Source organism: Chrysemys picta, chromosome 20, assembly GCF_011386835.1.
Source record: "Chrysemys picta bellii isolate R12L10 chromosome 20, ASM1138683v2, whole genome shotgun sequence".
In the NCBI taxonomy this organism is placed as follows: domain Eukaryota; kingdom Metazoa; phylum Chordata; order Testudines; family Emydidae; genus Chrysemys; species Chrysemys picta.
The window spans coordinates 19,805,238-19,833,230 of NC_088810.1; the positions used below are offsets into that span (position 1 = coordinate 19,805,238).

Sequence of the window (27,993 nt, forward strand, 5' to 3'; positions counted from 1 at the left end):
ACTATGGGGCATTTCTCTAGAATGCACCCCCCCACACACAATACAGACACCTGGATGCTAATGGGTGGAGCAGGGGGGACTTCAGTGTCACTTTGAAATGGTTCAGGGCACAAACCTTTGAAAGAAGTGTGGAAGAAAGGGTTAACAAGTGTCCCCAAAGAGCAGCAATATTTGTTCAGCTTTTTCTTTAGAGTATGCAAAGATCCAAGAATGGATTAGGTTAAAAAAACAAACGCGGAAGTGAATAAGGATGATGCGGAAGTAAATAAGGAAGCGTTATTTACTCCTTTACATAATAATAAAAAAACAACGGGTCACCCAATGAAATTCATAGGCAGCAGGTTTAAAACAAAAGGAAGTACATCTTCATACAATGGACAGGCAACCTGTGGAACTCATCGCCAAAGGATGTTGTGAAGGGCAAAACTATAACGGGGTTCCAAAAAGAATTAGATTAGTTCACGGAGGATAGGTCCATCAATGGCTATTAGCCAGGATGGTCAGGGACAGCCACATGCCCTGGGTGTCCCTTGTCTCTGATTGCCAGAAGCTGCGCGTGAACAACAGGGGATGGAAACACCACTGCTAGGTGTTTGCCCATTTCTGCACACTCTGTCCTGGTCCTGAGGGCAAACCTACAGGAATGGACTAGTAAGAGGTCCCATATGTTTGGAAGAGTGTACAAAAAAGTGCAAATGTATAGGATTATTTGACTCATCCAACCCTGTATTTTTGCACAAGTGTGTGTGGTGGGGGGGCTGGGCAAAAATCCAGGGCAGGGTCAAGGGGGAGTATCTTTGCACGTTTTCCACCTGTACTTTGTGCAAACACTCAGAACAGGCTGAGTGAAAAGAGTGTCTCAAAAAGCCGTGCTACAGAATCACGCTTTCCCCAACTAGCTCCCTGCATCTGTTGCCTGGGTGGTTTCTAGTTTGCTATTCCCACCCCCTCTGCTCCTTCATTGTTTCTGCTGTTTTGGCTTTAAAAAAAAATCCCTACCCTGCCATTTATTTTTAGCAGCCAATTGAAATGTCTGGGAGACGAAGGAGGAAAAAATATGAGTGGCGTGTAATAAAGCAGCAGAAGACAGAGTAACCTTTGAGGCAGCGGGAGCGAGCGGCGCTCACATACGCTCGCACTATGCCCAGTCTGGCTGTCCGCACTCCTGGAACAAACGCTCCGGCTGGACTCTAACGGGCGATGGAGCCGTCCCGCCGTTTTTGTGTTCTCTGCATTCTGCTGCTGCTTAGAGGTAAAGAAGCTGGTTCTTAATTTCTTTATATGAAAAGGGAAGGAAAAACAAAACCCAGCAGGACTGTGAAATCCAGGACTGAATTGAGTCTTATTTCACCAGGAGCTATTTTCCAAGTCACCGGTGGGCATCCAGCGGCCGGCCTAACTGGCCACCTAACGCCCGTTGGGTCTTTGGCAGTTTCCCCTTCTAATCAGCACCCACTTTATTAAAAAGTGTGCAGGTAGGGTGACCAGATGTCCTGATTTTATAGGGACAGTCCTGATATTTGGGGCTTTTTTTATATAGGCTCCTATTACCCCCACCCCCCACCCTCTGTCCCGATTTTTCACACTTGCTGCCTGGTCACCCTAGCTGCAGGCGAAATTAACCCATAGAGCCCTCGTCTTGTGCCCTGGCTAGCCGGGGACGTCACAGCTGCCCAGACCGTGGGCTTTGAGGAGTTAACAGTGGGTTGGAATGCAAACGTTGCTCTAATTTTTCTGGTGCGTTGTTGCCGGGCTGGAGGAAAGTGCCGGGTTTTTGTGGGTAAGGGATAACGTGGCTCTCCGAGTGCCATGGGAGAATCGCACGGGCTCCGGGCTCCGCTGGTGTGCATGCAATATTTCAAATGCAGAGGCCGTTGAGTGGGAGAGACAACCTGGGGGAAATGGGAAATTGGCGCTTCTAATGAACCCCTGGCTGACACGAAGTAGAAAGAGAGCCCTGGATGGCCCCTCTGTATACTGATGTGCTCCCTCTGCATTCTCAGCTGGGGGGTTGCAAATGGGTGTCAGGGATTGAGACGTTCCCGGCCCTTCCAATATTGCTAAGTGTATGTGGACGCCTGGTTAGATCCATGGTATGGGGGGCCCAAGTATGGGAAATGGGGGGTCCAGGTGAGATGGAAAACAAGGAGTACTTGCTCTAGAATTAAGCTTTGCTGTAGATAATGGTCTTGTTAGGGGGGTGTCGACACCAGCCTCTCTCCTGGAAAACTTCTCGCCATTGCGCTTTCTGGTGTAACTTCACAGCAGGTAGCACTGGTGGCAGCGGTAGGATAGATGGTTCCAGGGGTTAAGTATCCTGCCTGACTCTGCTCAGACCAGGTCCACACACCATCTGGTGGCTTACACACCACTGTCCTATCGACTAGAAAGTCCTCTGGGGAAGGGACCATTGGCCTGCTAAACCCAGGGTTGTGAGTTCAATCCTTGAGGGGGCCACTTAGGGATGTGGGGCAAAAATCAGTACTTAGTCCTGCTAGTGAAGGCAGGGGGCTGGACTTGATGACCTTTCGGGGTCCCTTCCAGTTCTATGAGATAGGTATATCTCCATATCTTGCTCTGTGTTTGTACAGCGCCTAGCACAACTGGGTCCAAAAACCAATTGGTGCCATGGGGGGGGGCTACTGCAGTATAAAAAGAACTGCACTGGTGCCTTCACTTCCCCCAAAGCGCTCGTGTGCTCGGGGCCTGAGAAGGACCAGGGCTCAGGGTCTGTACGTGGGTGTAGGGATGGCCCTCAGGAACCTGCAGCGTTGCACCTGGGTTTTGTAGAAGCATCCTGACTCCACGCCTCTGACTGGCCACAGCGAAATTGTTCTGCCATAGAGTCCGGCGAGCCCCGCCCAGAGCTGAACCCAGGGCGCGGGGCACAAAACGATTTGGGGTGGTTCTTCTTGTAAATCTTACCCCCCGCTCCCGAGCAAGGACGGGGTTGTTGCCAATCTGTGCACAGGGGAGAGCCTGCACCCCGGGTTCTGGGGGCGGGTGAGCGCGGACGCTGGGGTCTTTGTCTTATCGTTGCAACCAGACACTCAGCTGGGATGCGGATTCTGTCATACTGGGTGCAAATCCGTAGACAGTCTCTGACCCCTGGAAACGTACAGTCAGGAAAGGTCAGGGGGAGGAGGCATTCCCCCACAACTATAGAAGAGGGAAACTGAGGCCCAGACATGGAGCGAGCTGCCCCACATCACACAGGGACTCGGGGGCAGAACCATCTCTCCAGAGCCCCAGCCCTGTGTCGTAACCACAAGGCCCAGATGGTTCTGCTTTCTGGAGGCTGCACATGGTCTGGGGGAGGGGAGAGGGTGCCACCGCTGCATTCCCCGGGCCGGGCAGAGTCAGACCAGGGGAAAAGTGTGTCACGGAAACGCAGGCACAGCTGGCTTTGCAATGGGCAGGCCCTGCTGGGGGAGGGAGGGGGAGCATGTGGCTAGAGCGTGGGGGAGAGCTGGCGTTTGGCGGAGGGAGTTGGTGTATTTCCAGCGTGAGCGAAGTGTCGGGGATTAAAGAACCGGCTCAGAGCTTCATCAGATGCTCTTGGATTCCTGGGTTCAGCTGGAATCGGGCAGAGCCACGTTCCCCCAGAGGCTGCGTCTCCCCCCGAGGCGCATCTGAGCATCAGCGAGTCGGAGGGCTGAAGCACGGGGCTGGGATGTGGGACTCCCGAGTTCTGTCCCGGCTCAGGGTGGGGAGTGGGTTACAGCAGGGGGCAGGCGCGGGAGATGAGCAGGCTGGGTTCTGCGGTGGGCTTGGGAAGGGAGTGGGGTCTAATGGTTGGAGCTGATGGGGAGCGGGACTCCTGACGTCTTTTCCCAGCTCTTCCACTGACTCGCCGCGTGACCCTTAATGAGTCATTTCCTCCCCCGTCCGGGACGGCGATGCCCACTTGGCGAGCAGGCTGAGGGAGGTGCTTTGAGGGCCTTCGCTGCTGTACGTGGGTACAGTGCTCATCGCCACTAACGGGAGGGGATCCCAACATCCATCTGACAGATGCTGCCCAGGCGAAGCGATGAGGTTCCTTATCCCTTGGCTGAGGACAGAAGACGCTTCCTACGGGCAGTTCCCCCTGAAGTCCTGGACTCCTCCTGTGATTTTCATTACCTGGTGAAACGGGCACATTGCTTGCTTCTGCAGCTGGCCTCTCTGTGCCCCCCGGGTGGGGGCGGCTGGCTGCTGAATCCCGCCCCCCAGGCTGGAAAGTGGATGAGGTGGGGGGATCGTGTTCCAAACCAAACGTTCATCGAGCATCCCCCGCACACGCAACTGCTCCTTGGCCCAAAGCCCAGCCTTTCTGGGCTCCGCCACGGTGGGGCCCGAGTCAGTGAAGCCCTGACGGGCTGCGGGTCGGTGGGCGCAGGGCTGGCACGTAGCCCACTGGCATTGGAGGATGATCTGTCGTGAGCTGTTTGTCCCCACATCTGCGGCCAGGCTCCGCCTTGGGGAATCGGACAGGGCAAGTGGAGCAGGGAGAGGGGTAGCAACTTGTCCAACATGCCACCAAATTGCAGTGCCCGATCTGGGATTGGAACCCAGGAGTCCGGGCTCCTTGCTCTAACTACTGGATACACTCTTACCCAAGCAGCTATCCCAGAAGCTCCCAGCCCTGCCACCCTCCCGTTCTGCCACCGATAGCTGCTCTTCAAATGTGCCTCCAGGACCCTTTGCACCAGTTCCATCTGAGACGGAGGTGCTGGAACGAACTGGTAACTTCAGGAAGCAGTGAGTCCCGGGCCTGGATGGTCTCTGTCCCAGAGTATGGAAGGAACTCAAATGTTCAGTGTCTGAGCTGCTGGTGAGAAATACGCCATTTTTTAAAAACAGCTGCTATACTGGAGGTCTTACCTGTATCGGAAGGAGGCTCTAGGGGAGATTCAGGGAATTACAGACCAATAAGCTACACATCTGTACCTAGGAAATTGGTTGGAACAGTTACATAGAATAAAGCCTGGAAGAGCACAAGACGATCAGGTCAGCACGCAAAGGAAAACCACGTGTCTCTAATCTACTAGACTTTTTTAATGTCTCGGTCGAGTGGATAAAGGAGAACAGGGTGGCATAACTCCAAAGACCTTTGACAAGAAGTTACTCCAGAAGCTAAGTCGTCATGGGATAAGAGGGGAAGTTTTGTCATGGATCAAAAACTGGCTGGAAGACAAGGAACAGATTAGAAATAAACGGCGAATTGTAATCATGGCAAAAAGTTAACAAGGCAGCATCTCATGTCTCCATTCAAGGTCCAGCATTAAATATATTGGCTGATCTGGAAAAGGGTGGGTGAGACAAGAGAAAGAAAATCTTGCAGATGACCAAGTTTATTAAGGAGACAAGGTGGACAAGGTAATATTTTTTATTGGACCAACTTCTGTGGGCGAAAGAGACAAGCTACACAGAACTCTTCTTCAGAGCTGCAAAACCTCTCCTATTAAGAAATTGGAAAGATTGGGGTCGTTACCTTAGAAAGGAGCTGGATAAATGGGGTCATAAGTCTATCAATTAACAAATCAAAATTCCTGAGTTAGCTTTGCTAGACTCTGTTCTTCCTGTCTTGTAGAACGAATGGACATTCACTGGAAATGAAAGGCAGCAAATTCAAACCCAGAAAAGGTGTGATTAGCCTGTGTCATTGCCACAGGTGCTGTCAAGGATAAGGACTTCACAAGGTTCAAAAAGGGATTGGGCACTTATAGGGATAACAAGAATAGTTGCTGTGATTGATGCGAACTCATGTGTGGAAGGGATTTTAAATCTCATGCTTCTGGGCTTCAGCCCATCTCCTGCCGAGATCAGATTAGCCCACCTCTGCCTGTTGTGGGATTCTTCCACCTTCCTCTGGTGACTGTCAGCGACAGGACACTGGAGCAGATGGACCTTGGGTCTGATCCAGTCTGCCAGCTCCCGTGCTCTGACAGCTCTTCCCAAGAGACTCTTCCGGAATCGGCACAGGGTTTTAGCAGGGGAGAGCAGAGGTGAGGAATAGGGGAGCAACTTGCCCTTCCTCTGGGCTCCTTGGCGCTCCCCACCAAGTGGTAGAAGCTCTTGAGATCAGGTGATGCTGGCCCTTTTTTGGAAAGTCCCGGCCCTTTTAGGCCAGCCCAGGCCCCAGAGCCTGGCTGGACTGTGGGGGGAGCTTCAGGTAGATACCAAACTTAGCAATTCCAGAGGCGCTTGGCAAGTTCGAACCCGCCCCTCTCCCAAATTCAAAAGCTGGAGACTGGGCCCAAATGCCGTTCCCGATACTCGGGTGAACTTCATGGCTGGCTCCTAATGGACAGACCCAAACTCATTGATCCAAATAGCCTCTCACCCTTCCGGGATCAGATCAGTGTGTGGCAGCTTCTAATCAGAGCAAAACGCTTTCCAGGCGGCCAGACTGACCTTCTCTCTCATCCCCTTGGCAGGGTATTTCTGCACTGCAGCCATGGGGTGCATGGACCCCCGCTGGCTTTAATCAAGCTAGCTAAGGTCCCCATAGCAATGAAGTCGTGGCCGCATGGGCCGGGTAGACTGCCCGGGTCCCAGAGTGAACGCTCGCATGGCTGGCCTGTGCTAAAAACACGGCTTCCCTGCTAGCGGTACCCGGAGCTAGCTAGATCAACGCTAGCTCAGGTATGTCGACACAAGCCGCCACTCTGAAGTCAGCTGTAGCCTCTAAGCACTGGGACATCTTCGTTGCTCTGAGCTGGGCAGACAGAGCTCGGCGAACACCCGCTGGAAAATGCCATGGTTTTGTATGGAAACGTGGATGAAACTTTTCTTTTCTTTCCTTTCTTTAATCAGAATTTCCCCAGGAACAACTTGATGTTTTATAGTGGGTTTTTTTGGAGGAAAACGCAAAAGCAGAAGCTGAAACATTTGGGAGGTGGCGTTGGAAAATCAAAACTCAGTCAAACGTTTCGGTGGCTTTTTTAAAAATGTTGATGAAAAACAGCTTTGCCTGAAAATTACATCTGGATTGGGGGAGGGGGGAACGTCCGACCAGCTCGACTCATCTCCGAGCAGCAGGTTGGCCTTCTCCCCCCTGCCCCCCGGCAAGCGATGGCGTAGATCACGGCACATCTGGAACTGCTTTGACTCGTCCCATCATGCCCTCTCCAGCCCGCTCCAGGGGATTGGCAGGCATTCGCTGTGGTGGCTGAGAAATTCCCAGAGGATATTTTTTCTCAAAAAGGGAAATATTTTGGCAAATCAGGGAGATTTTCTTGGGCCTGGGATTTACAGCCCCTGATCCTGCCACTTGCTCACAGCAGAGCCAGCTCATAATTTGGTTGTAGATGTAAGTATCTCTCTTTTATAGAGACTTAGATTTAGACTCTCCTATGTCTAGAAGTGGCCCATTTTTCCCACCGCTGGCTGTCCAGAGCGATGTAACTCTGCTGTGAGATGTCTCCATGATTGTAGCATCCTTTTCCTACAATAGGTCGTTCTTTGTCCTCTACACCTTTTCTTCCCTCCAGGTGGAATCCAATCTACGACGTACCTTGAGCTTGTGCTTGTAGAGGGGGAAACTGAGGCACAAGAAGGGCAGGCTTGCTGTATTTGGTGTTTCCGTTTCTGAAACCCACAGCTTCTGGAGTCATGTGATTAAGTGAAAATCACAGCTTTTTTTTTTTTTAGGTTTCTGGCCCTCATGCTTGCAAAGAAAACTCTGACCCGAGTTCGGTCATAAAGGCTCACAAACCTCAGGGCACATCGCAAACCCCAAGCATTCAAAAATCCTGAGTCAGGCCCCCCCAAAAATCATGACGGACTTCAAAAAATTCTGCGATTTTTTTTTTTTAAATCTAATTGTGTCTTCTGGTTTCTGAGACCGAGGTCACATGTCTGAGCTTTTCTTTATAACTTACTAGCAATGTACTTTTTTCATAAGATTCTCGCATGACTCCAACAGCTGGAGTTTTGGGGGGAAAACAGACCAATGTCTTGGAACGCGTGATAAAACAGCAGGATTGGGCAACGTTCCAAGTCAAGACGCTCAAACTTAATTTAGTAGTTTAAAAACCGTAAGGTTTTTATTCCAATCTTATGATTTGGGGGGATTTTTGAAATGCTTTGGGCTGAGAATACTGTTCTTAATACATAGTTGGAGGGTCTCTTCCATCCAGGGGATCAGTGAGGAGTTCCTCTTTTCTTTACATGTCTAATTGGTTCCAGGCTAGTCCATTTAATTTACATATAAACTCCCCTTCCTTGGAGTGAGTGTGTGTATGGAGGAGGGGAGCCTCAGTAGAGGAGGGAAGGAAGAAGTGGTATTCTTGCTAAACTCCGCCCACGATGCCAAGCTCCACCCACAGTGCCTGAATAGCTGCCATGCTTTTGCTTAAATAATTGGCAGGGAAATAGTTAACAAGGAGACTTAACCAGAAGACAGGTTTCAGAGGGGTACCCGTGTTCGTCTGTATCAGCAAAAACAACGAGGACTCCTTGTGGCACCGTAGAGACTAACACATGTATTTGGACCCACTTCATCAGATGCATCTGATGAAGTGGGTTTTAGCCCACGAAAGCTTAGGCCCAAATAAATTTGTTAGTCTCTAAGGTGCCACAAGGACTCCTCATGGTTGTAACCAGAAGAGACGCTACTTGGCACCATTGCGGTAGCATTTTCCACTCATAAGTCTCAAAATGCTTTGCAAGAATAGGTATCTTCATCTTGTAGGTGGGTAAACTGAGGCATGGGAAGGCAGGAATTTGGCCAAAGTATCCCTGGGAGTCGGTGAGAGAGCTGGGACTAAAACCCAGGTCTAACTCCCAGTGCGGCCAATTTCGGCCACACTTTAAAATGGGCATCACTAGGTTTCAGAGTGAACACCATGTGGAGACAGATCAAGGCTGTTCACATGGCCCTTGTGAAGTACCGGAGACTCAGACAGCCCTACTGCAGGATGCTACTTCTAAGAAACTTAGGCTAACAATCCTTGTGGCCACGTTCCCTGTTCCTCTACACCTTGACCAGTTACATCCCACTGACATTTTGGGGAAAAATGGTTCAAATTCATACAAAAAATGACTGAAAAATCCAGAAAATTTCAATTTGGGAGCCTCAAAACATCTAATTTGGATAATATTGAAACACTCTATTTAGACATTTATAATATATTAATATTTTGTACGCTATGTATGCCGAATACATCTAAAATTAATATTTTAAATATCATTTTACTAAATAAAATGAATCCAATCCAACCTTTCCCATTAACAAATTGAGTTGAAATCCGCGTGTCAACGTGAAACATTTAGGTTTCAATGAAACTGCATTTTTCAATGGAAAACTCTTCTGCCTAATTAAACAGGGACTGGACGGCTTTCTGATGTCTACATTGATGGTGGCATGTAGGGTACATACACTGCATGCTCCTCTAGCGTGGGTATAGATCACTATGTAGACTGTTATCCCAAGAAGAACAGGAGTACTTGTGGCACCTTAGAGACTAACAAATTTATTAGAGCATAAGCTTTCGTGGACTACAGCCCACTTCTTCGGATACATATAGAATGGAACATATATTGAGGAGATATATATACACACATACAGAGAGCATGAACAGGTGGGAGTTGTCTTACCAACTCTGAGAGGCCAATTAAGTAAGAGAAAAAAAACATTTGAAGTGATAATGAAGCTAGCCCAGTACAGACAGTTTGATAAGAAGTGTGAGAATACTTACAAGGGGAGATAGATTCAATGTTTGTAATGGCTCAGCCATTCCCAGTCCTTATTCAATCCTTTGTTGATTGTGTCTAGTTTGCATATCAATTCCAGCTCAGCAGTCTCTCGTTGGAGTCTGTTGTTGAAGTTTTTCTGTTGTAATATAGCCACCCGCAGGTCTGTCACTGAATGACCAGACAGGTTAAAGTGTTCTCCCACTGGTTTTTGAGTATTTTGATTCCTGATGTCAGATTTGTGTCCATGAATTCTTTTGTGTAGAGACTGTCCGGTTTGGCCAATGTACATGGCAGAGGGGCATTGCTGGCACATGATGGCCTATATCACATTGGTAGATGTGCAGGTGAACGAGCCCCTGATGGTGTGGCTGATGTGATTAGGTCCTATGATGATGTCACTTGAATAGATATGTGGACAGAGTTGGCATCGGGGTTTGTTACAAGGATAGGTTCCCAAGCAAAGCCATGCTAGAACCTTAGGGTCTATATACACGGCTCTCTACACACCCAACCAGCGCCTCCCACGTGTAGTGCCCACGGCCGGAGCCTTTTCCTGCCTCGGGGAGCTGCTGGAATTTTTCCCCTCTGCTAAAGACTTTCACGGCTGCTTGTAGCTACACACGCAGGTAACATATAGATAGGCTGACCAGAGGTCCCGATTTTATAGGGACAGTCCTGATATTTGGGGCTTTGTCTTATATAGAGTCCTATTACCCTCCACCCCTCCATCCTGCTTTTTCACACTGGCTGTCTGGTCACCCTACATATAGATCAGACTGATAACGTCTTTTTTTTACTTAAACTGGGGAAGTGGGAACACTGCAGCATCTTTAGCTGGACACAGAAACTTTTAACATTAGCTGTCCCCATGTATTGTGATGATCATGCAAATCTTCAGACCCACATAAAAAAAAACCTGTCAGATTACATTATTTTTCTGGCAACTGGCAAATCCGTAAAAAAACAGCCAGGCTGATCAGATACCAGCCAGGTGCTAACTCTACTCCACCCTCAGGCTATTTACTGGGTTGCGATGGGCCATAAACATTTACAAATGGATCCCGAGCCCCAAAAAGGTTGAGAACCACCGCTCAGTGCAAGGGTCCCTGGGGGAGCTTCTCTGGCCTGTCCTACGCAGGAGATGAGACCAGACGATCACTGGCTGTAACTGCATGACAATTTTAAAGACAGCAATAACATATGAGGTTAACTGGCAGGTCCGGGCTGGGATAAACAAGGCTCTTGGCTCTGGGCCGGTGCAATTCTCAAAATATTTCAAGACAACGAGAATTTTTTCTCTCTTTAATTTGAGTTTCCTAAAATACCCGTGCGGGCTAATTTCCGAAGCTGGCTTCTCGGCGCTGCTGGTAATTAGCTAGCCAGCCATGCAAGGAATTTGCAGCGTGTGCGTGTGCTCCATCCTGGGGCGAAGGCGCTCTATTTTCAAACTACACCCTGCGTAATTGCTAGGCTGTTTTCTTCCTGAGGTTTGCTGCGAATCTGGGGCACGGTCGGCTCCCAAGACAGAGGAGTCAGTGTGCAAGGGGCACAGCCTCCGCCCTCTCCTTACACATCCTCAGAGAGACAGGAAATACACTGCCCCGCTCTGCCCTGCCAAGCTGGAGCCTGTCGCTGGGAGGTTGTTATGATCTCAGCTTGGAAAGTATAATTTCAGGACAACTCCTCCAGTCTCGAGCCTCACTGACACCCAGGCATGAAATGCATCAGACACTCTTAAGGTTGGCCGTATCATGGGCTTAGAGTGACCAGACAGCAAGTGTGAAAAATCAGGATGGGCGTGGAGGATAATAGGAGCCTATATAAGAAAAAGACCCAAAAATCGGGACTGTCCCTATAAAATCGGGACATCTGGTCACCCTACGATGGGCTTCATTTGATAGTTCCATGAAGGAGAGTTTAAAGCAGCCTTAAAAATCAAGTGTCAATTACAGTTAACTCTCCCACATCTCGGGAGGGCCCCTAGATTGCCAGTGCCTGGGTGTACATGGAAATCAGACCCTGTATATTTCCAAAGAATACGCCCTTGCTGAGTTTCGCACGGACCTCCGCTGCTGTCACTGCTCCTGTTTTAGTCCTTTGGCCGGTGCAATAAATTCAGTCACTTTCACCTGATGGATCATGGTCAGTTTCGTTTCCTCCTCCTCCTGGATTTGGTTTTAAGGTGCTTGGCTGAAATCGTCTAGTCGTGCAGTGGACTCAAGGGCTCCTGGGTTCTAGGCCCCAGGTCTGGGAGGCGGGGGGAACGTGGGCCGTGGGATCAGAGAAAGAGGCCGTGAGTTGGGATGCTGTACCGCTGGGCGCATTTCTTCCCTTCGCCGTGCAGCTGCAGGAAGGCAGGACTGATTCTTCCCTACGCGAGGTGAGGGTTAATTGTGATCCGTGAAGTGCTTTGGGATTGGGATGTATCACTGAGGTATCACTGAGATGAGCAGGCACATGGAAGAGGCACGGGACTATGAGGTGTTTTTAAGGAGATGGGACTAAATTATCGCTTTGGGAGAAATTCAGCTCACTCGGGCTCCTCCCCTGTTTCTAAAACGTGCCCCGGGCTGCTGGGGACACTAAAAGAACCAGAACATCCATCTTGCAAGGAGTCCGGCCGCACAGCACCTCCTAGCGCCAACTTGGGAACAGCGTTTGCTTCTTGGACCAGAGAAGAGACGGGACTGGGGGTTATAAGAGCTGGTTGGGAACCCAAATTTCTGTTCCCTGAGGAATTCTGACATGGAGAAATGTGGTGGTTGTCGTTCCCAAATGAAATGAAAAGCCGAAACGTCCCGCGAAACGATTTCGATTTGGGACCCTTCGAATGTTTTGCTTCAGCGGCGCGGCCACTTTTTGCTTTGACGTTTGTTCTCCATTAATGTGAAAGATAAAATCGGAAAGTTATTTTAAACATGAACAGGAATCAAAACATTTCAGCTGGATAGCGTCATTTCCGTGGATTTTTGACTTCTTCCCATTGCAAAATGAACACGTTCCCAGGAGATATTTTGATTTTTGCCGAAACCGCTTTTTGCAATGGAAAACGGCTGGGTCTCTATTTTTGTTGACCAGGTCTAGTGTGAATAGTAGAAAGGGAATTCCATTGGACACAGGCCGACACCCTGCTGTTCTCTCTGGGTATGTCTACACGGTATCAGGCACCATGCCACCCAGCCCACGTATGCTGGTAGCTGCTCAAGATCTGGTGGCACAAGGGGCACTGTGCGCTAGCCGCCCTGGTACAAGCCCATGCGACCTCCTGGATCTGCACTCGGGTGGCTAGCCCCTAGCGCGCTACCTTGAGCAGAGGTAGCGCGCGGCTGTCTACCCAGGCCCAGATGCAGACTACTAGCTGGAGTGCAGACCTAGCATCAGGCTTTCGCAGGCAAAGGGTTTCCAGAGAGAGCCACGCTGACTACGCTATTGAATTACCGGCACTGCTCCCAGCGGCCTGTCTCTCTGCTTCCAAACCACGCTCACGCAATGCCTGACCCGGCTCCGCTAACCCACCCTCCTGCAGTGCGGCCCTGTCTCTGTCTAGTGCTCTGCCCAGAGGTGCAACAGGCTTCAGCTAGCAGAGGTGGGTCTTTATCTCTTGTGCCTCTAGGCCAAGAGGTCGCAGGTTCACATCCTGGTGCTGGCTACTCCCCCACCCCAAGGGCATTGCCTTACAAGGGGAAGCAGGTGGCTGGCAGATGCTCAGGCCAAGGGGGAGAATAGGGCCAACTGGGAAGAGTACAGCCCAGAGTAGAGCTGACCCCGTTGTGGCTTGGAAGGGCCTAGAATTGGAGTCCAGCAGAGAGTGGGCATGGGCACCAGGCAGTGCTCTCTGCGAGGATGGCCGCCCCTCCGCTGGGAGTAACAGCGCGGTCAGTGGTTTCCAGCCCTGCTCTCTAAATCCCATTCGGGATGCATGCGAGGGGACTGTTGCTGCTACAGACAGGATCTAAATCTGGGCCCCGTTTAAAACGGGCGCATGCCAGACCAATCCACCCCCTCCTGCTCGCAGTCAGAGAGGCTGCTGCCGGGCCACAAGGGGATCGGGTCCCTTTTCCCCTCCTCTTACCCGGCCATGCTGTCCCAGGGCCGGAGTTCAGCTCTGGTCTGGTGGGGGAGAGGCCGCGTAGCCCGGGGGTAGGGTCCAGGCCTGGGAGCCGGGAAGGGTGTGGGTGTGATAAAGCCGGGTGAGCGGGCAATGCAATAGACAGTGACGTTCAGTCCTGACGGCCTCACGGGAATGCCTGGTTGGAAGCAATCACTTGAGCTCTTAAGACCCATGGCCGGGTTCCGAATTAAACAACTTGGGACGCCTGGGGTTCTATTCTTGGCTCTGCTACTGGCGTGCTGTAGGTCCTGGGGCGTCACTCCCCCCCTCCACGCACCGTGCCTCAGTTTCCACTCCCACCATTGGCCCGTTGAGTGCCCCTTCAATGCAGAGACTGTCACTCACTGAGTGTGCACTGGGGAGCACTGGGCTCGCTGGGAACCAGTAGGTGCTACTGAAGTACAAATCATAATGTGGCTAGGCACTCAGGCCCCAGCTCCTCTATCAGCTTTGAATAAGTCACTTCCCCCACCCTTCCATGCCTCAGTTTTCCTATCTGCACCCTAGGGCTAATACTTCCCAGGGGTGGTGCGTAAACACCTGTGTATCTCACTCCCCTGCCCCTTTGTCCTAAAAGCTCCCGGTGTAGCTACGCTGACCATTACAGGGCAGCACGGCCCTGCGGGTCCTGCAGCCCAAGGTGATTGGATAGCCCATGGCCCGTGTTACACAGGGGGCAGGCTGGATAATCGCAGTTGTCCCTTCTGGCCTTGGAATCTGACTCCAGCGGGGAGTCGAAATGCAAGCGCCGGCAGTGAGTTCTAGGGCAGGCCGGCTAACAAAATCCACCACATGATGGGACAACGACATTTCCTGTGGCCGTGGGGGGGGGGAATCGGCTGCACAAACTCAACCCAGGCCACGTGTGCTGCCGGCTGCGGTTTGCCTGGCCTCCTTGCGGCTGTTAACCTGAAAGAACCCAATCTGGGAAGAGTCTGAAAGTCTCATTGAGGGCTTGGACTGCCTGGGCTAGTGGGAAGGGGGGGTTGTTTTAGCATCTGGTCGCAGGCTGCACAAATGTTTCCGTTCCCCTAGCAGCTCACGATACAGAGACTCGCAGATTCCAAGGCCAGCAGGGACCGTTGTGATCATCTAGTCTGACCTCCTGCGTACCCAGGCTCTAAAATCCCTCCCCCCCCCCCGAGTCCTGCATCAAGTGGACCTGATGGATTTGTCATGAACCATGTAATTTGAGACACCAACCGTGGGCAAGTCACTTTGGTCCAGATCCTCAAAGTTGTTTAGGCACCTAACTCCCAATGGAGTTACCTTTGAGGATCTGGCTCTCTGCGCCTCAGTTTCCCCTCACATGTTTTTGTTTCGCCTACTTAGACTGCAAGTAATTTGGGAGAGGGACTGTTTTACTACAGCTTGGTCTTTGCTGAAAAAAAAGATGTGGTTTTACCAAATTAAAATTTTGATGCAGATGGGACCTGGTCCAGGTAATTGCCTAGTTAACACGTGTTCAAACTCCCACTGTCCTGTCTACACTAGGATTAACCCACGTTGTTTTGTTTCGTGCGGAGTGCCTGCCGCGATGGGGCTCCGATCAGGGATGCTAAAGTAACACACTAGTCTGAATTTTCTGGAGTTCACTTAAGTGCATGAAAGATGTACACAGAGGGAGGTGTTTTTTTTTAAAGTGTTGGCTTGATTCTGCTCCTACTGGCCCTGTCTTGCAAGGCAAAAAGGGCGACTCGTTGATTAAAAGCTAAAAAGTATGACCCAAGTGTAAGTGATGCAGCGTCAGCTTCGGCCACCGAACTGAAAAATCCCCCACAAAAGGCGGTTAGTTTCAACTGAAACTGAATTTTTCCATTTTTTCCCCCCTCGACTAAACAAAAAAAAAAGAGAGAAAATGTTCCATTTGGGCCACATGAAATGGTTCCAATGTCAATTCCGAATGACCTTTTGGAACGAAATGTGTCTGAAATGTTTGTGTTTGGTTCCTTTTTCAGCCCAAGCTGTTTGCCAAATTGGCCAATGGTTTCAGTGCCGCACAGAATACAGTTTCCAGCTAACTTACTATTCGGGTCAGATTTGTAAGCTTTTCTTTGCAGCCGTAACATCTGGAGACTTGACTCTTGTTTTAAATGAAAGCCGAGATTCTGGAGAATGGTTGAGAGTTTTGTCTCTGTCCTTCCACTCCACCCCTACGTCTTTGCACCTCCCCCAACTTTGGGGGTCTCTGGATTAGACTAACACTCTGCTCTATGTCTCTTTAGGGCTATGCAGGTCATTCAACATTGATGTGAAGAGACCCCAGATCTTCCAGGGCCCACCGGAGGCTCAGTTCGGTTACAAAGTCCTGCAGCACGAGGCTGGAGGGAAGAAATGGTGAGTGTGGAAAGCATTACCTGCCACAGCAGTTCCAGGGGGCAGCCCTTCGTGCCAGTGTGGACAGTGTGAATTTTACAGGGGCTTATGAGATGGACTGAGCTGAGGGGAACCAATAGCTGCATGTGCTTTTCACGGCTGCATTCCTAATTCAAATCCACTTTCGGGCCATAACTGGAAACCAGTTTGACTCCGGTCTGACATAGTTCTGGTGCCTTTGGCAGGGGAGAGCTAATATTATTTATTTGCATTCCAGAAGCGCCTAGGGGCCCCAACCAACATCAGGTCCCTGTTGTGTTCGTCCATACAGAATTTACAAACTAAACCAGAGGTCCCTGAACTGTGGGGCACGCACTCCCTAGGGAGACATAGAGGAACCTTTGGAGGAGCCCAGGCCAGCCACCATGGGGGGCGGGGGCGGGGAGGGAGTGCCACCCAGCCCCTGGCCGCAGCTCTTTCCCCGGCCCCACTCCTGGCCCCAGACCCACCCCCAGGTGCGGCCGCAGCCTTGGCCCCTTACCCTGTCCATATGTCGTCCCCCCCCCCCCCCCGAGCCACAGTCCTGTTCCTAGCTGTGGCTCCAGGCGGGGGCATCGACAGGTGTAAGGGGGACATGACCCTCAAAAGTTTGGGGACCATTGATCTAAACAGATAAGACAGACAAAGGGTGGGAGAGGAAACTGAGGCAGGGAGAAGGGAAGTGACTTTCCCACGGTCAGTGGCAGAGTTGGGCCAGGAAGCTAGACTTCCTGAGTCTTAGGCCAGTGCTCTAATGACTGGGCCACGCTGCCTCTCTTGAACATGGGGAAGATTCAAAGCGGGGAGAACTCACTGCACTGCATGGCCAGGGCTCAGAGGTACCAAAGGGGACAAAAACTGGAGGACCCCCCCCACTCCCCGTTGAAACTGATGAGGTCCCCCTGGCTTTAATTCGAGCATCTGTATCGCAGCCGTGCACGGGAGCAGGGGACGGAGGAGTCCGAACTGTATCCCTGATTTCCCCAAGTGCACATCAGCAGTTTATAAAAAAATAATAAAAGGAAATGGCTAGAAGCCCTGACTCAGCTGCTGTTTGAAAATGATTCACAGAAGGAGAAGGGGGAAAAAATAAAAATCTCCTGCACTCAGGAAATCCAACTGTTATGCCGGGAGAAGCCAGCCGCGGCCGGGACTGGTCGTCGTAATTGTTTGACACGAAGGTCATCTGAATACAGGAAACAAATGCTGTATAGTATGGGGGGGGTTCTGGAGGGGGAAAGGGGAGTGAAGTAGCAGGCCAACAGCTGTCCGTGGGTGTTTGGAGCAAAGTCTTGGATCTGCAGCCATCTCTGTGCTGAGCTGGGAGCTAGTGTTATTGTATGGCTTGAATACGAGCTCAGAGGGTGACCCGAAATTGCCGTCCATTAGGTGACCAATGTAGGAGTGGGTGGGTCACCAAGCCATTCCCAGTGGACTGGCGATCACATCTTCATTGGCGCTAACTGGCCTCCTGGGCTGCCAGTCTCAGCAAGAGATGCCCAAGTGAGAACAGGCCGTAGGGAATCAAGTCCTCTCTCTTAGCTGCAATGAGGAGGGATGATATTAGAGTTAAGGTTTAGACCAGCTTTCTCTGTAAAGCTCAACTCTTCTAAAGCGCTACAATCTGCATAGTCACTCGGATTGCCTTAAATCAAAGAAGGAAGTATTTCTTCACACAACACACAGTCCACCTGTGGAACTCCTTGCCAGAGGATGTTGTGAAGGCCAAGACTATAACAGGGTTCAAAAAAGAGCTAGATAAGTTCACGGAGGATAGGGCCATCAATGGCTATTAGCCAGGATGGGCAGGAATGGTGTCCCTAGCCTCTGTTTGCCAGAAGCTGGGAATGGGTGACAGGGGATGGATCACTTGATGATTCCCTGTTCTGTTCATTCCCTCTGAAGTATCTGACATTGGCCTCTGTCAGAAGACATGATACTGGGCTAGATGGACCTTTGGTCTGACCCAATATGGCCATTCTTAAGTTTGCTGGGCCTCATGGGATCACTGGCGAGGGTTAGTGACCCAAATATGGGGTCATTTGATTCCTGAGGTACAGTCCCTCCCAAAATTGGCAAGATAGCCTGTGTCAGTAAGCTAAAGGGAGGCTGTCCCCATGAAAAGCATCTATTGCCACTCCTCTGCGGATGCTGGGCAGGTCTTTCACGACGGCACCTCTGCCCACCCCCAAGAAAATGTGTGTCTCCAGCTCCATGTTCTTCGGCTAAGGCTGACGGACAAAACAACCTCCAGACCTTAACTGATTTCCCTCCTGGGCTAAATCTGGGGCCTAAGCCGGGTGCTCCTGTTCTGGGCAGCCATGACATCTTCTACGACAGAACTTCCACCAAGGACGGAAAAGGCAATGCATCCGCCCGCGTTTAGAACTGTTCCCCCAAACTTTCAGCCACTTTAAAGTGCGGCGACCGGGCTGGAAAACCTAGAGCTTGTTGGGAAATGGGGGGGAGGGGCGCGCCATGGAAAATTTTGACAAAACCCAAAAATCTGTCCTGTCGTTTTATCAACACGTCCAGTGGAAAATGTTGACTTTTTGTTGAGGGGGTGTCCTGAGCCAGGCCCCTGTTAGCCCAGCTCCAATTAAGAAGCATTAATTGGGGCTGCCTGAGTATGCCATGCCTAATTGCTAGGAGAGAAGCACCTGCAGGCCTCGTTAGCAGGGGGCTATATAAGGCTGGCAGGAAGGCAGTGAGGGGGGAAGAGAAAGGGAAGGGAGGAACCCCAGCGCGTGCACCCCTTCTGGCTGGAGACGCTAGCTGTCCCCCAGGTGGCTGGTTTGTAGCAGACCGTAAATAGAAGGTGGTGGGAACTGAGACTGAAAATAAAAAGCACTGGTGATTGCCCTCAGAAGAGGTCTCTGGCTCATTTGTTGCGAGAGCAAGTGAACTCCTCCTTATAGGGGAGAACAAATCAAAAATGTTGGCCCCCAACTCAAAGTCTGGCTTTTCCACCCACATTTTTCAGTTTTCTGACTGAAAAAAAAAAAATCAAAACCTTTCAAGGAAAGCTGACGCATCCAGGAAACATTTTGGTTTCAGCAAAACCCCAGTTTTCCATCCCTGCGTCCCCTCCCTCCCCCCCAAAAAAAGTTTTGATGGAAAATTTTCAATCAGCCCTAATAAAACAATAGCGGGCCAATGCCAAGATCCCGAAGGGCTGGCAGCATATCGGCTGTCTACGTAGGCACTGGCTTTTTTAAAAATGAAACAAACTGATGAGTGCTGGGAAGTCAAACGCCGCTGGCCTGGAAGGGAGGTACCCCAAGAATAGATTGATCTGTCTGACGTACCTATAAGAGGCCCAGCATCAGAGGGCCTCACCATTGTGAATCCATTTACGCTGTGCGGGAGGGCAGCGCTATTGTCGCTGTTTTACAGTTGGGAAACGGAGGCTTGGAGTAACAGGACATGTCACGGGACTAAAGTTAAGCACGTGGATAACCACCTGGCACCTGAGGAGCTAGGTACTGAACATCTTTGAGGATCTGGGAACTGAATCCGTTGTTCCTCTGCAGCTGTGTCAGCCATGCTCAACAACCACAGACAGCGCGAGGACGGTTGATTTAAGTTGCAGAGTTTGGCTGAACAATCCTACATCTACATCCAAGTGCCTTTTTCCCCCTCACCCATCCTCAGCCTAAGATCTGCTTTCTCCATTCACTCCTCCTCAGGTTCATTCTCTCACCAGCGCTCCTTGGGGCTGGGAGTAGAGAGAGCCTCCCCAGAGCGGTTTCATGGCGTCTATTTTCTCCCTTCTTCGTTTGACTTGATCTTTTTAACCTGGGGTGTTTTAAAAGCACTTGCAGGCAGTTAAAACGCCGAGGGGTTGTTTTCCGGGTGGGAATAGGGCCAGATCTCTGTAGTTCCTGGGCATCAGTGGAGCACTGGTGACTTGCCCAAGTTTTTGGAAGAACAAGGCATTGACTTGACCTCACATCCCCCCGAGTCCTAAGGCATCACCCTAACCACTGAACCAGCTGAAGTTTTGGCCTTCTGGTACGTCCTTCCCTTCCCGATCCATCTGTGCAGAGAATTTCCTCCGCGTGTGTTTTCCCCCGGAGGCGTGTGAACCAAGAGGAACTCACGGAGCCATAAACTTAGGCAGCGTTTTAGCTAAAGCAGAGAGCCAGAACTCGTCTCCTCGAAGGTATTTTCATTAGGTTACCAGACCAGAGGCAAGCAGGGGGCTGGTGTGATGAGGATTCCAGGAGGCTGCAGGACTGGGAAAAGCCCAATTAAACCAGGCACGGTCGGCCCCAAAGACCCGTATTTGCTAAGGACATGCAAACACGCCCGGCCTCGCTGCGCAGGCTGGTTTCTGGGGCTGTGTGTCTAAAACTCGAGGTCTTCAAAACTATTTAAAGGGGCCCTATTCTGTCGCTCTGCTATGCCCAGCTGTGTGAGGGAGTTTGTCTAGCATCTAGAGTAGGACTTTGGCAGTTGCAGCGTGATCTCTATTCCAAGTTCTGCCAGTGACTTGCTTGGGCATGTCATGTCCCCTTCCGCGAGCCTCAGTTTTCCCATCTGTACAGTGGGGCTAATGATGCTCTGCCCTGTTGTGAAATGCTTTGCGATTTTAGACTGGCTTATTTGGTCAAAGCGCCAAGTATTGTTAATTAGGAACTAGGCACTACCTATTGGATCAAGGTTGTCTGCGGTCTCCTGTCTCTGAGGGTAGCCAATCATAGCAGCTTTCGAGGAAGGTGCAAGAATCCCCCCTAGTGGATACTTATGGAATAACAGACCTTTAGGGGCAGTTTCTTACTCACCCCAGGTTTATGCCATGCACCGTGAAGGGTTTATATATAACACTTTTTAAAACTAACTATAAAACTTCCCTGCAAACCTCTCCCTGTCGCATCAGAACCTCAGGCTGCCCACTCTGCTAACAATTTATTTCTTGATGTTCTGAGGAGGAAGGTACCATCTCTGCCCCCTTGACTGCGTTGTTGGTGTTTCCTCTACAGGATGTTGGTCGGGGCGCCCTGGGATGGGACAGCCGACAACCGGAAAGGGGACGTGTACAAGTGCGCTATGGGTGCAAGAAACAACTCCGCGTGTGCCAAGGTCAACCTAGGTAACGCCACGTGAAGGCGCCGCCTTGAAAAACGGATCCGTTTGGGTTGAAATTTTCGAACCTGCCCTAAGGGATTTGGAACTCGATGGGGACTGGAGTGCTGGCATCCAAACCCAAGATCCCTAGCGCCCAATCCGCCAAGCATCAGCAAACCCTAATGAGAATGTACCCTTCATAATTGTACTGGCATTTTCATTCCTGAAAACTGGGTGTCTAAATCTGCCCACTCCCCACCCCGGGTGGTTTTGAAACCTCTCAGCCTTTCGAAAGTAAATGTAAAGGGCAGGGTTTACAAAGGATCTAATGGGAATTAGATGCCAAACGCCGATTGAAATCCCCAGTTCCCTTCAGCTCAGTCTGAGCATCGGAGCTGGGCACTAAAACGCCGTTTGCTTTTCCTTCCGCCTCTCGGCACTTTATTTAGGTGACATGGCCCTGCGGAACGTCTCCACGCAAATCAGAAATATGCACTTTGGAATGACGCTCCTGGACAACAAAGAGGATGGCTTCGTGGTGAGCAAAGTTCTTACCAACGGGCCGAAAAAAGTCCCACGTGCTGCATTTCTGTGAGCTGCCTTCACCATCCCGGGTGTGAGCCTCACAGTCGCAAACTTAGACCCACAAACTTCCTACTGTGGTGGCATCTCAGGACTCCCATTGAGATCAGGGCCCCGTTGTACTAGGAGCTGTACATACCCATAATGAGACAGTCCCTTCCCCAAAGAACTTACAATCTAAGTCCGTGTAAGACAAAGAGTGGGAGGGGAAACTGAGGCCCGGTGACTTGCCCAAGGTCACATAGCAAGTCAGAGGTAGAAATAGAACCCAGAATACTTGACTGCTGGTCCAGGGCCCTACCCACTGGGCCACATTGCCTCTTAAGCTAGGGGTAGGCTTGGATAAAAGGAGTCTTTTCAAAGTGGAGCAAGTTGCATTTTAACACTGGGAGACGTTATTATTTTGTAAATTTCCCCAGCGTGGCGGAGAGGACTTGCCAAAGTGATCTGAGGGAGGGAGAAGCACAAACCCTGCTGAGAGCCCAGTGGGGCGTGTGTCCCTAAATCCCTTGGGCTTTTTGGCAGAGTCCTGCTGAGGGGTGAAAAGTAGATCCTTCGGGATGGTGGGGAGAGACGGGGTGGATGGAGGAGGGCAGGGCTGGGGAGGGGGTGGGACAGGAGAGGAGCAACATTCGAGTGGAGTTAGACTAGTGCCAGGTAACACCCGAGCTGCTCTCGGCCTGCCTCGGTACTGCAGGGTCTGGCTGCGCTCGGAGCACCCAGCCGTGGCCTCGTCCCCCTTGCCAGTCCTGCAGCATTAGGAAGGCGACCAGGCCTGGCTCTGTCATTCAGCTGGGAATATAGCCCTGTGTGGCTTTTCACTCCCTGCCAGCTGCCGCCCTGCATCTCTGTGGTCTCGCTCTTGTTTGCTCACTGAGTCAGCGTCTGCTCAGAGCCGGTCAGGCCACCGTGGGCAGCGGGGCGGCCGTGCTGGGTTCTCCCCCAGCTCTGCTGCCTTTGCCACTGGGGATCAGTTTCCCCCACAGCCTCCCTGCTCCGGACACAGCACACTCCCTGGAGTAGCCGTCTACTCGAAGGTACTTAGCTGACTCCCGAGACCGGAGCGGCTGAGCACTTCCCAGCGGTTAGCGGATTTAGCCCCATGACACCCCTGTGGGGTGGGGACACGGGTTATCCCTGCATCACACACAGAGAGGCCACGGCACAATCGAACACCCACAGCAGCGAGTCTCAGAGCCCGGGTCAATGGCCGTATGCTCGCGGGGCTCAGGCCGGCGGGGGTAAGAATAGCAGTGTCGCTGTCCGGCTCTGGAGCCCCGGCTCTGAGACCCCCCCCTCTCCCGCCCCCGGCAGGTCTTTGATTGCAGTGGAGACATACCCTAAAGGCCAGATTCTTAAAGGTATTTAGGTGCCCAACTCCCTTTGAAATCAATGGGGGGTTAGGTGCCTAATTCGACATAAATAATTCCACATCCACCCCACCTCGGGTGGCGTGGTATAGCATAGCGCCGGGCATTGTGTGTTCCCCGTCTGCTGGCTCCTGCGTGACATGAGCTTGGTGGGGCTCAGGCCAGTTTCCAACAGACAAGCGTCCGTCTCTCAGAAACGCCCCCCTTGACTGACAGCTTCAACACTGATGGCTGATCGGGGCAGGGAGAGGAATTCCCCTCTGTACCTGGCAGCAATCGTGCCCTGCCCGGGTGGAGACGTAGGAGTTGAGACCCCGAGGACGTTGGTCGCTAGGGCCAGGACTTAACGTCACCCACGTCACGTCAGGGAAAGGACAGAGGGCTGGCTGGTCCCACTGGGCTATCCCAGCACAGCGGGGTGGGAGACACGTCCGAGGTGGGATAGACACTCATGACCCATCTAATACCTGCCCATGCTCCAGGAGATGGGATGTTGGCCTATTCCAGCACACGTGCAGGGGGAGTACTGCACCTAGTTGGGGTACTGGCCTGTTCCAGGGTGCCTGTGGATGGAGTAATGGGCTAGACAGACCCCTGGGCTGTGCCAGTGGAGGTGGGTCCAGATGAACCACTGCTCTGCTCTGGCATGGCAAACGCTTCCTGTTTTAGTAAAGGGGTGAGGGGGAGCGTTAAGCTCCGTGGGCAGAATGATGGGGACGCGCCATCCCTCAGGGACAGGCTTAACCTGCATCTCCCTCTCCTCGGCAGGCCTGCGCCCCTCTCTGGTCCCAGGAGTGCGGCACCTCCATGTTCAGCACGGGCATCTGCACCAGGGTGGATGGCAGCTTCCAGCCGACCGAAACCATCGCCCCCACGGCTCAGAGTAGGTGGCGAGCCGGCTGCTGTGTGCGTGGAAATGGAGCCGGGCCGGGCCACAAAAGCTGCCTGGGCCCGAGACGGTTTTGCGTTACAAGCATGCCAGCAATGCAGCCAATTGGCTTCCCCTCCTGCCCCTTTTGGGTGGACTTTTGGCGTTCGTATTGCAGCAGCTTTGGGGGCAGGGAGGGGGCGGCTTGCTGGCCCCTTGGGTCTGCAAGTCCTGGGGCAATGCCAGAAAGGAGAGGTCACCCGTTCAGCTGTGTCCAGCCTTAATGCAATGCCCCGGAAAGGTCTCCTCCACGGTCCTGTCCGGGATTTTGGAGCAGCTAACCGGCACCAGGCCGTTCCCACAATGCCCTGCCTCTGGCACCAGAATGCGCCAGCCTCTGGCTGTTCCCAGAATGCACTGCAGCCAGGTGCTAGGACCAGACTTGGGCAGCAGCTCGCTCCGTGGTGACCTGCAGCCGGGAGAGGCATTCAGGAAAGCTGTTAGCTGTTTTCAGTACAACATGGAGTTCGAGGGCTTTTCTTACACACTGCCACTCACCCAGCAGGGCCAAAACGTGTTCATTTGAGTGTCCTGCTGTGCAACTGGGGGCCCTTCATTTAAGCACCGGCGGTAGAGATTGGATCCGAGGGGCCAAAATCGGCCTTGACTCTTACACCTGGTAGATCTCTGTCCTCTCGGAGTCACGAATATTCTGCCTGTGCCAGAGCTGGGGATAGAACCCGGGAGTCCTGGCTCCCTCTACTCCCCATCCTCCGAACCCCAGCACCCTGGCTCCCTCCCAGCTGCTCTAACCACTACACCGCACTGCCTCTGTAAAAATCAGCCACCCAGTCAAGATCCTCCCTAATGCCAACCCGCTAGCCCCAGGTCTGTATAGCAAAGCCACAGTGGCCAGGATCCCCAATCCCCCATGTCAGCTCCCGTCTGATGACCCACCTGCCATGTGTGTTTCAGGGTGTTCTACCTACATGGACATAGTGATTGTCCTGGATGGCTCCAACAGCATCTACCCCTGGTACGAGGTGCAGAACTTCCTCAGCAACATCCTCGGCAAGTTTTTCATCGACCCGAACCAGATCCAGGTGAGTGTATCCGCCAGATTCAGTTCGGGACTCAATCCGGAGCAGCCGTGTGGAACTCAGTGGCATGACTCTGGATTGATACTGGGATCTTGTAAATCTTGCCTACAGCAGGCTCTGGACAGCCAACATAGCTGCAGGAGGGCAAGCCCCTGACAGCTGTAACCAGCCTTGGCAGAATTCGGTTTTTATTTTTTTTATAATTTCTGTGGCTAATCGATGTTTATTTTTAAACATTTTTTTTAGATTTTTAACTATTTAAATTTTCACGGTGGTGGGACATTCTGGAGGGGTTGCCCCGGGAGGGTGTCAGACAATAATTATTTTACGGCAGATGTTGAGATCCAACACGTTAAAGCTTTGTAACCCTTAAAACACAAATTGTCGATGTCACGGGTCAAAATACAAGCAAGTTAATCTCGAACGTTAAATCCTCAAGCAGCATTTTCTGTCCTTGGCCTATCTGAACATTTCAGTTGTGAATAGGTTTTCGTCGTGCGGGGAAATCGACGTTCCTCGACATTCACCAGTAAAAATCCAGACCTTCCAAGCCTAGACATAACCTAGATGGTTTAATTCAGTGGCTCTCAACCTTTCCGAGCTACTGTCCCCCTTTCAGGAGTCTGATTTGTCTTGAGTACCCCCAAGTTTCACCTCACTTAAAAACAACTTGCTTCCAAAGCAGACATAAAAATACACAAGCGTCACAGCGCACTAGTACTTCAAAATTGCTGACGTTCTCGTTTTTACCATATCATTATAAAATAACTCAATCGGAATATAAATATTGTCCTTACATTTCAGTGTATACAGAGCAGCATAAACAAGTCATTGTCTGTATGGAATTTAGTTTGTACCAACTTCGCTGGTGCTTTTTATGTAGCCTGTTGTAAAACTAGGCAAATATCTAGAGGCATTGATGTACCCCCGGAAGACCTCTGCGGACTCTGTGGGGTATGCGAACCCCTGGCTGAGAATCATTCGTCTAATTTATGTGGGTGCAGACTGGGATAAACTGCCCGCTGGTGCAAACCGGGATAAATTGTGCAAATGGTGTCTATTCTGGGGGGGCACCGATGCAGCTGGTAACGTCCCAGGGTAGAGAAGGCCTCACTTCCGCTCATTTGCGTTACTGTAGTGTGAGAACGTGGCCCCTTTGGGCCAGGCGCTGTTCAGAGACCATCCCTGCTACTGAAAGTTTACAATTGAAACAGACAAGACAGACGAGAGGAAAGGTGGAGCGAGCAGAGGGAGGGCTGATCCACCACTCCCATAAATCTTGGGGTGGGGATTAGCTAGCTGAGGGAAGGAGAGGGGGCGTAAGGAAGGGAGGTGGGGGGTCAGGGCAGGGAAGGTGGGAGGGAGGGGAGTAAGGAGGTCAGGAGTGGGTTGAGGCTGAAGTGAAGCAGGGAGTCCGCATCTTGGCGAGCCTGAAGCCCCCTCCCTCCGGCCCCCCCAAGGAGATCAAAGGAAACAGGCTTCCCCCTCAAACGCCAGCCGCCCGCCCCCTTCCCCACATCCTCCGGATGAGTAAATAAGGAAACGGTGAGTCTGGCTGGCTTGCCGTGGCATGGGGCTGACTCACAGAGGGCAGGCTGGCTGACTCAGGGCCGCAGTGGTGGCTAACTGCCTCAACTCCCCCACCCCCTCCACGGGTCCCGATTCTCTTCCAAGGGCCTGATCCTGAGAGGAGTGGCACACCCACGCTGCTCCCACGGGCGCTTGGGCTCAACTCCTCCCAGCAGCAGGGCCGGTGGCTGTAATACTCTGCAGGCCCTGGGACGTCTATCCCTCCTCCCCCTTTGTAGAGCCCAGACAGATCATGCTAACAGGCCTCTGACCCTGCCCTGCTGCCCCCAGAATGCCCTGCTTTGCTCTGGTCCCAACCTGCTCCCAGAATTACTTGCACCCAGCCCCTCTCTTCAGGATGCCTTGTTTGCCTTTGGCCCCACATTGCTCCCCAAATGTCCAGTCTCGCTCTGGCCCTGCAATCGGCACATTCCCAGAATGCCTTGCTCATACCCTCTCCTGTACTCCCAGAATGCCTTTCCTCGCTGTGGCCCTGGCGTTAGCCCAGTCCCATCATGCCCTGCGGCTGGCACCGGTTGGCCTGGTCCCACAATGCCTTGCACTGACACTCTGGTTGGCGTCCATTTTTTTTCCACTCCCCAGGGTTTGTGTCCACTCGGAGGGGCGGGGGGCGCCAAGAAATCCCACTCCATGGGAAACAGGAAATGTAAAGAAAAGAGGCGGAAAGAGAGCCTGACCTCTGAGCTTTGTTGTGTGTGTTTGAGGGGTGGGGGGGTGGAGAAGGCCCGCTCTGCTGAGTCGGCACAGGCCAGGGCTGAAACGCAAAACCTCATTCAAGGCCGGGTGTCCTAGAGTCACCCAAGCAAAAGCCAGCTTTGTTATTGCTAGCTCAGCTCCCATCCACCTACGGAAGGGACCGCGATGCCACGGATTTCCCCCGCTCCCGTTGGGGTGTTGGACAGACGCCTGCCCCATGTTAGCTCCCTGCATACAGATCTTCCAATCCGCCCCTAGCGAGCACTTGGAGTCTGACTGCGCGTCCCCTCTGCCCCCTTTGCTCTTCGCTGCTCTAGTACGTTAACCAAAGGAGAGAGGATTTCCTCTGGCTGGAGGATTCGATGCTCATGAGAGAGGCAAACAATGCAGCGTCCCATCTGGGATACACGCCCAGACTGGTCTGCAACCTCGCACCTGAACTAATCAGACTGATGAGATGTTTGCCCCTTTGGCCTGTGCAGTTAGCCAGTGTTCTGGCCCGTGCAGGGCGGGTTCTGTCAGGATAAAAATTCAGTGCTACGAGTCAGAGATATCCTTGTTTCTTCACAA

At 51.9% G+C, this 27,993-nt stretch overlaps 1 protein-coding gene across 1 annotated transcript in view; it reads left to right on the forward strand.

Moving 5' to 3' along the window:
• Window positions 1-1,066: 1,066 nt before the first annotated feature.
• ITGA10 (integrin subunit alpha 10) overlaps window positions 1,067-27,993 on the forward strand; it is a 51,580-nt gene continuing 24,653 nt past the window's right edge. Inside the window, 6 exon segments of the mRNA XM_005293628.4 lie at window positions 1,067-1,252; window positions 16,018-16,129; window positions 21,133-21,242; window positions 21,667-21,755; window positions 23,938-24,052; window positions 25,013-25,140. Coding sequence (XP_005293685.2) covers window positions 1,201-1,252; window positions 16,018-16,129; window positions 21,133-21,242; window positions 21,667-21,755; window positions 23,938-24,052; window positions 25,013-25,140 — 606 coding nt within the window. The 5' untranslated portion in view covers window positions 1,067-1,200.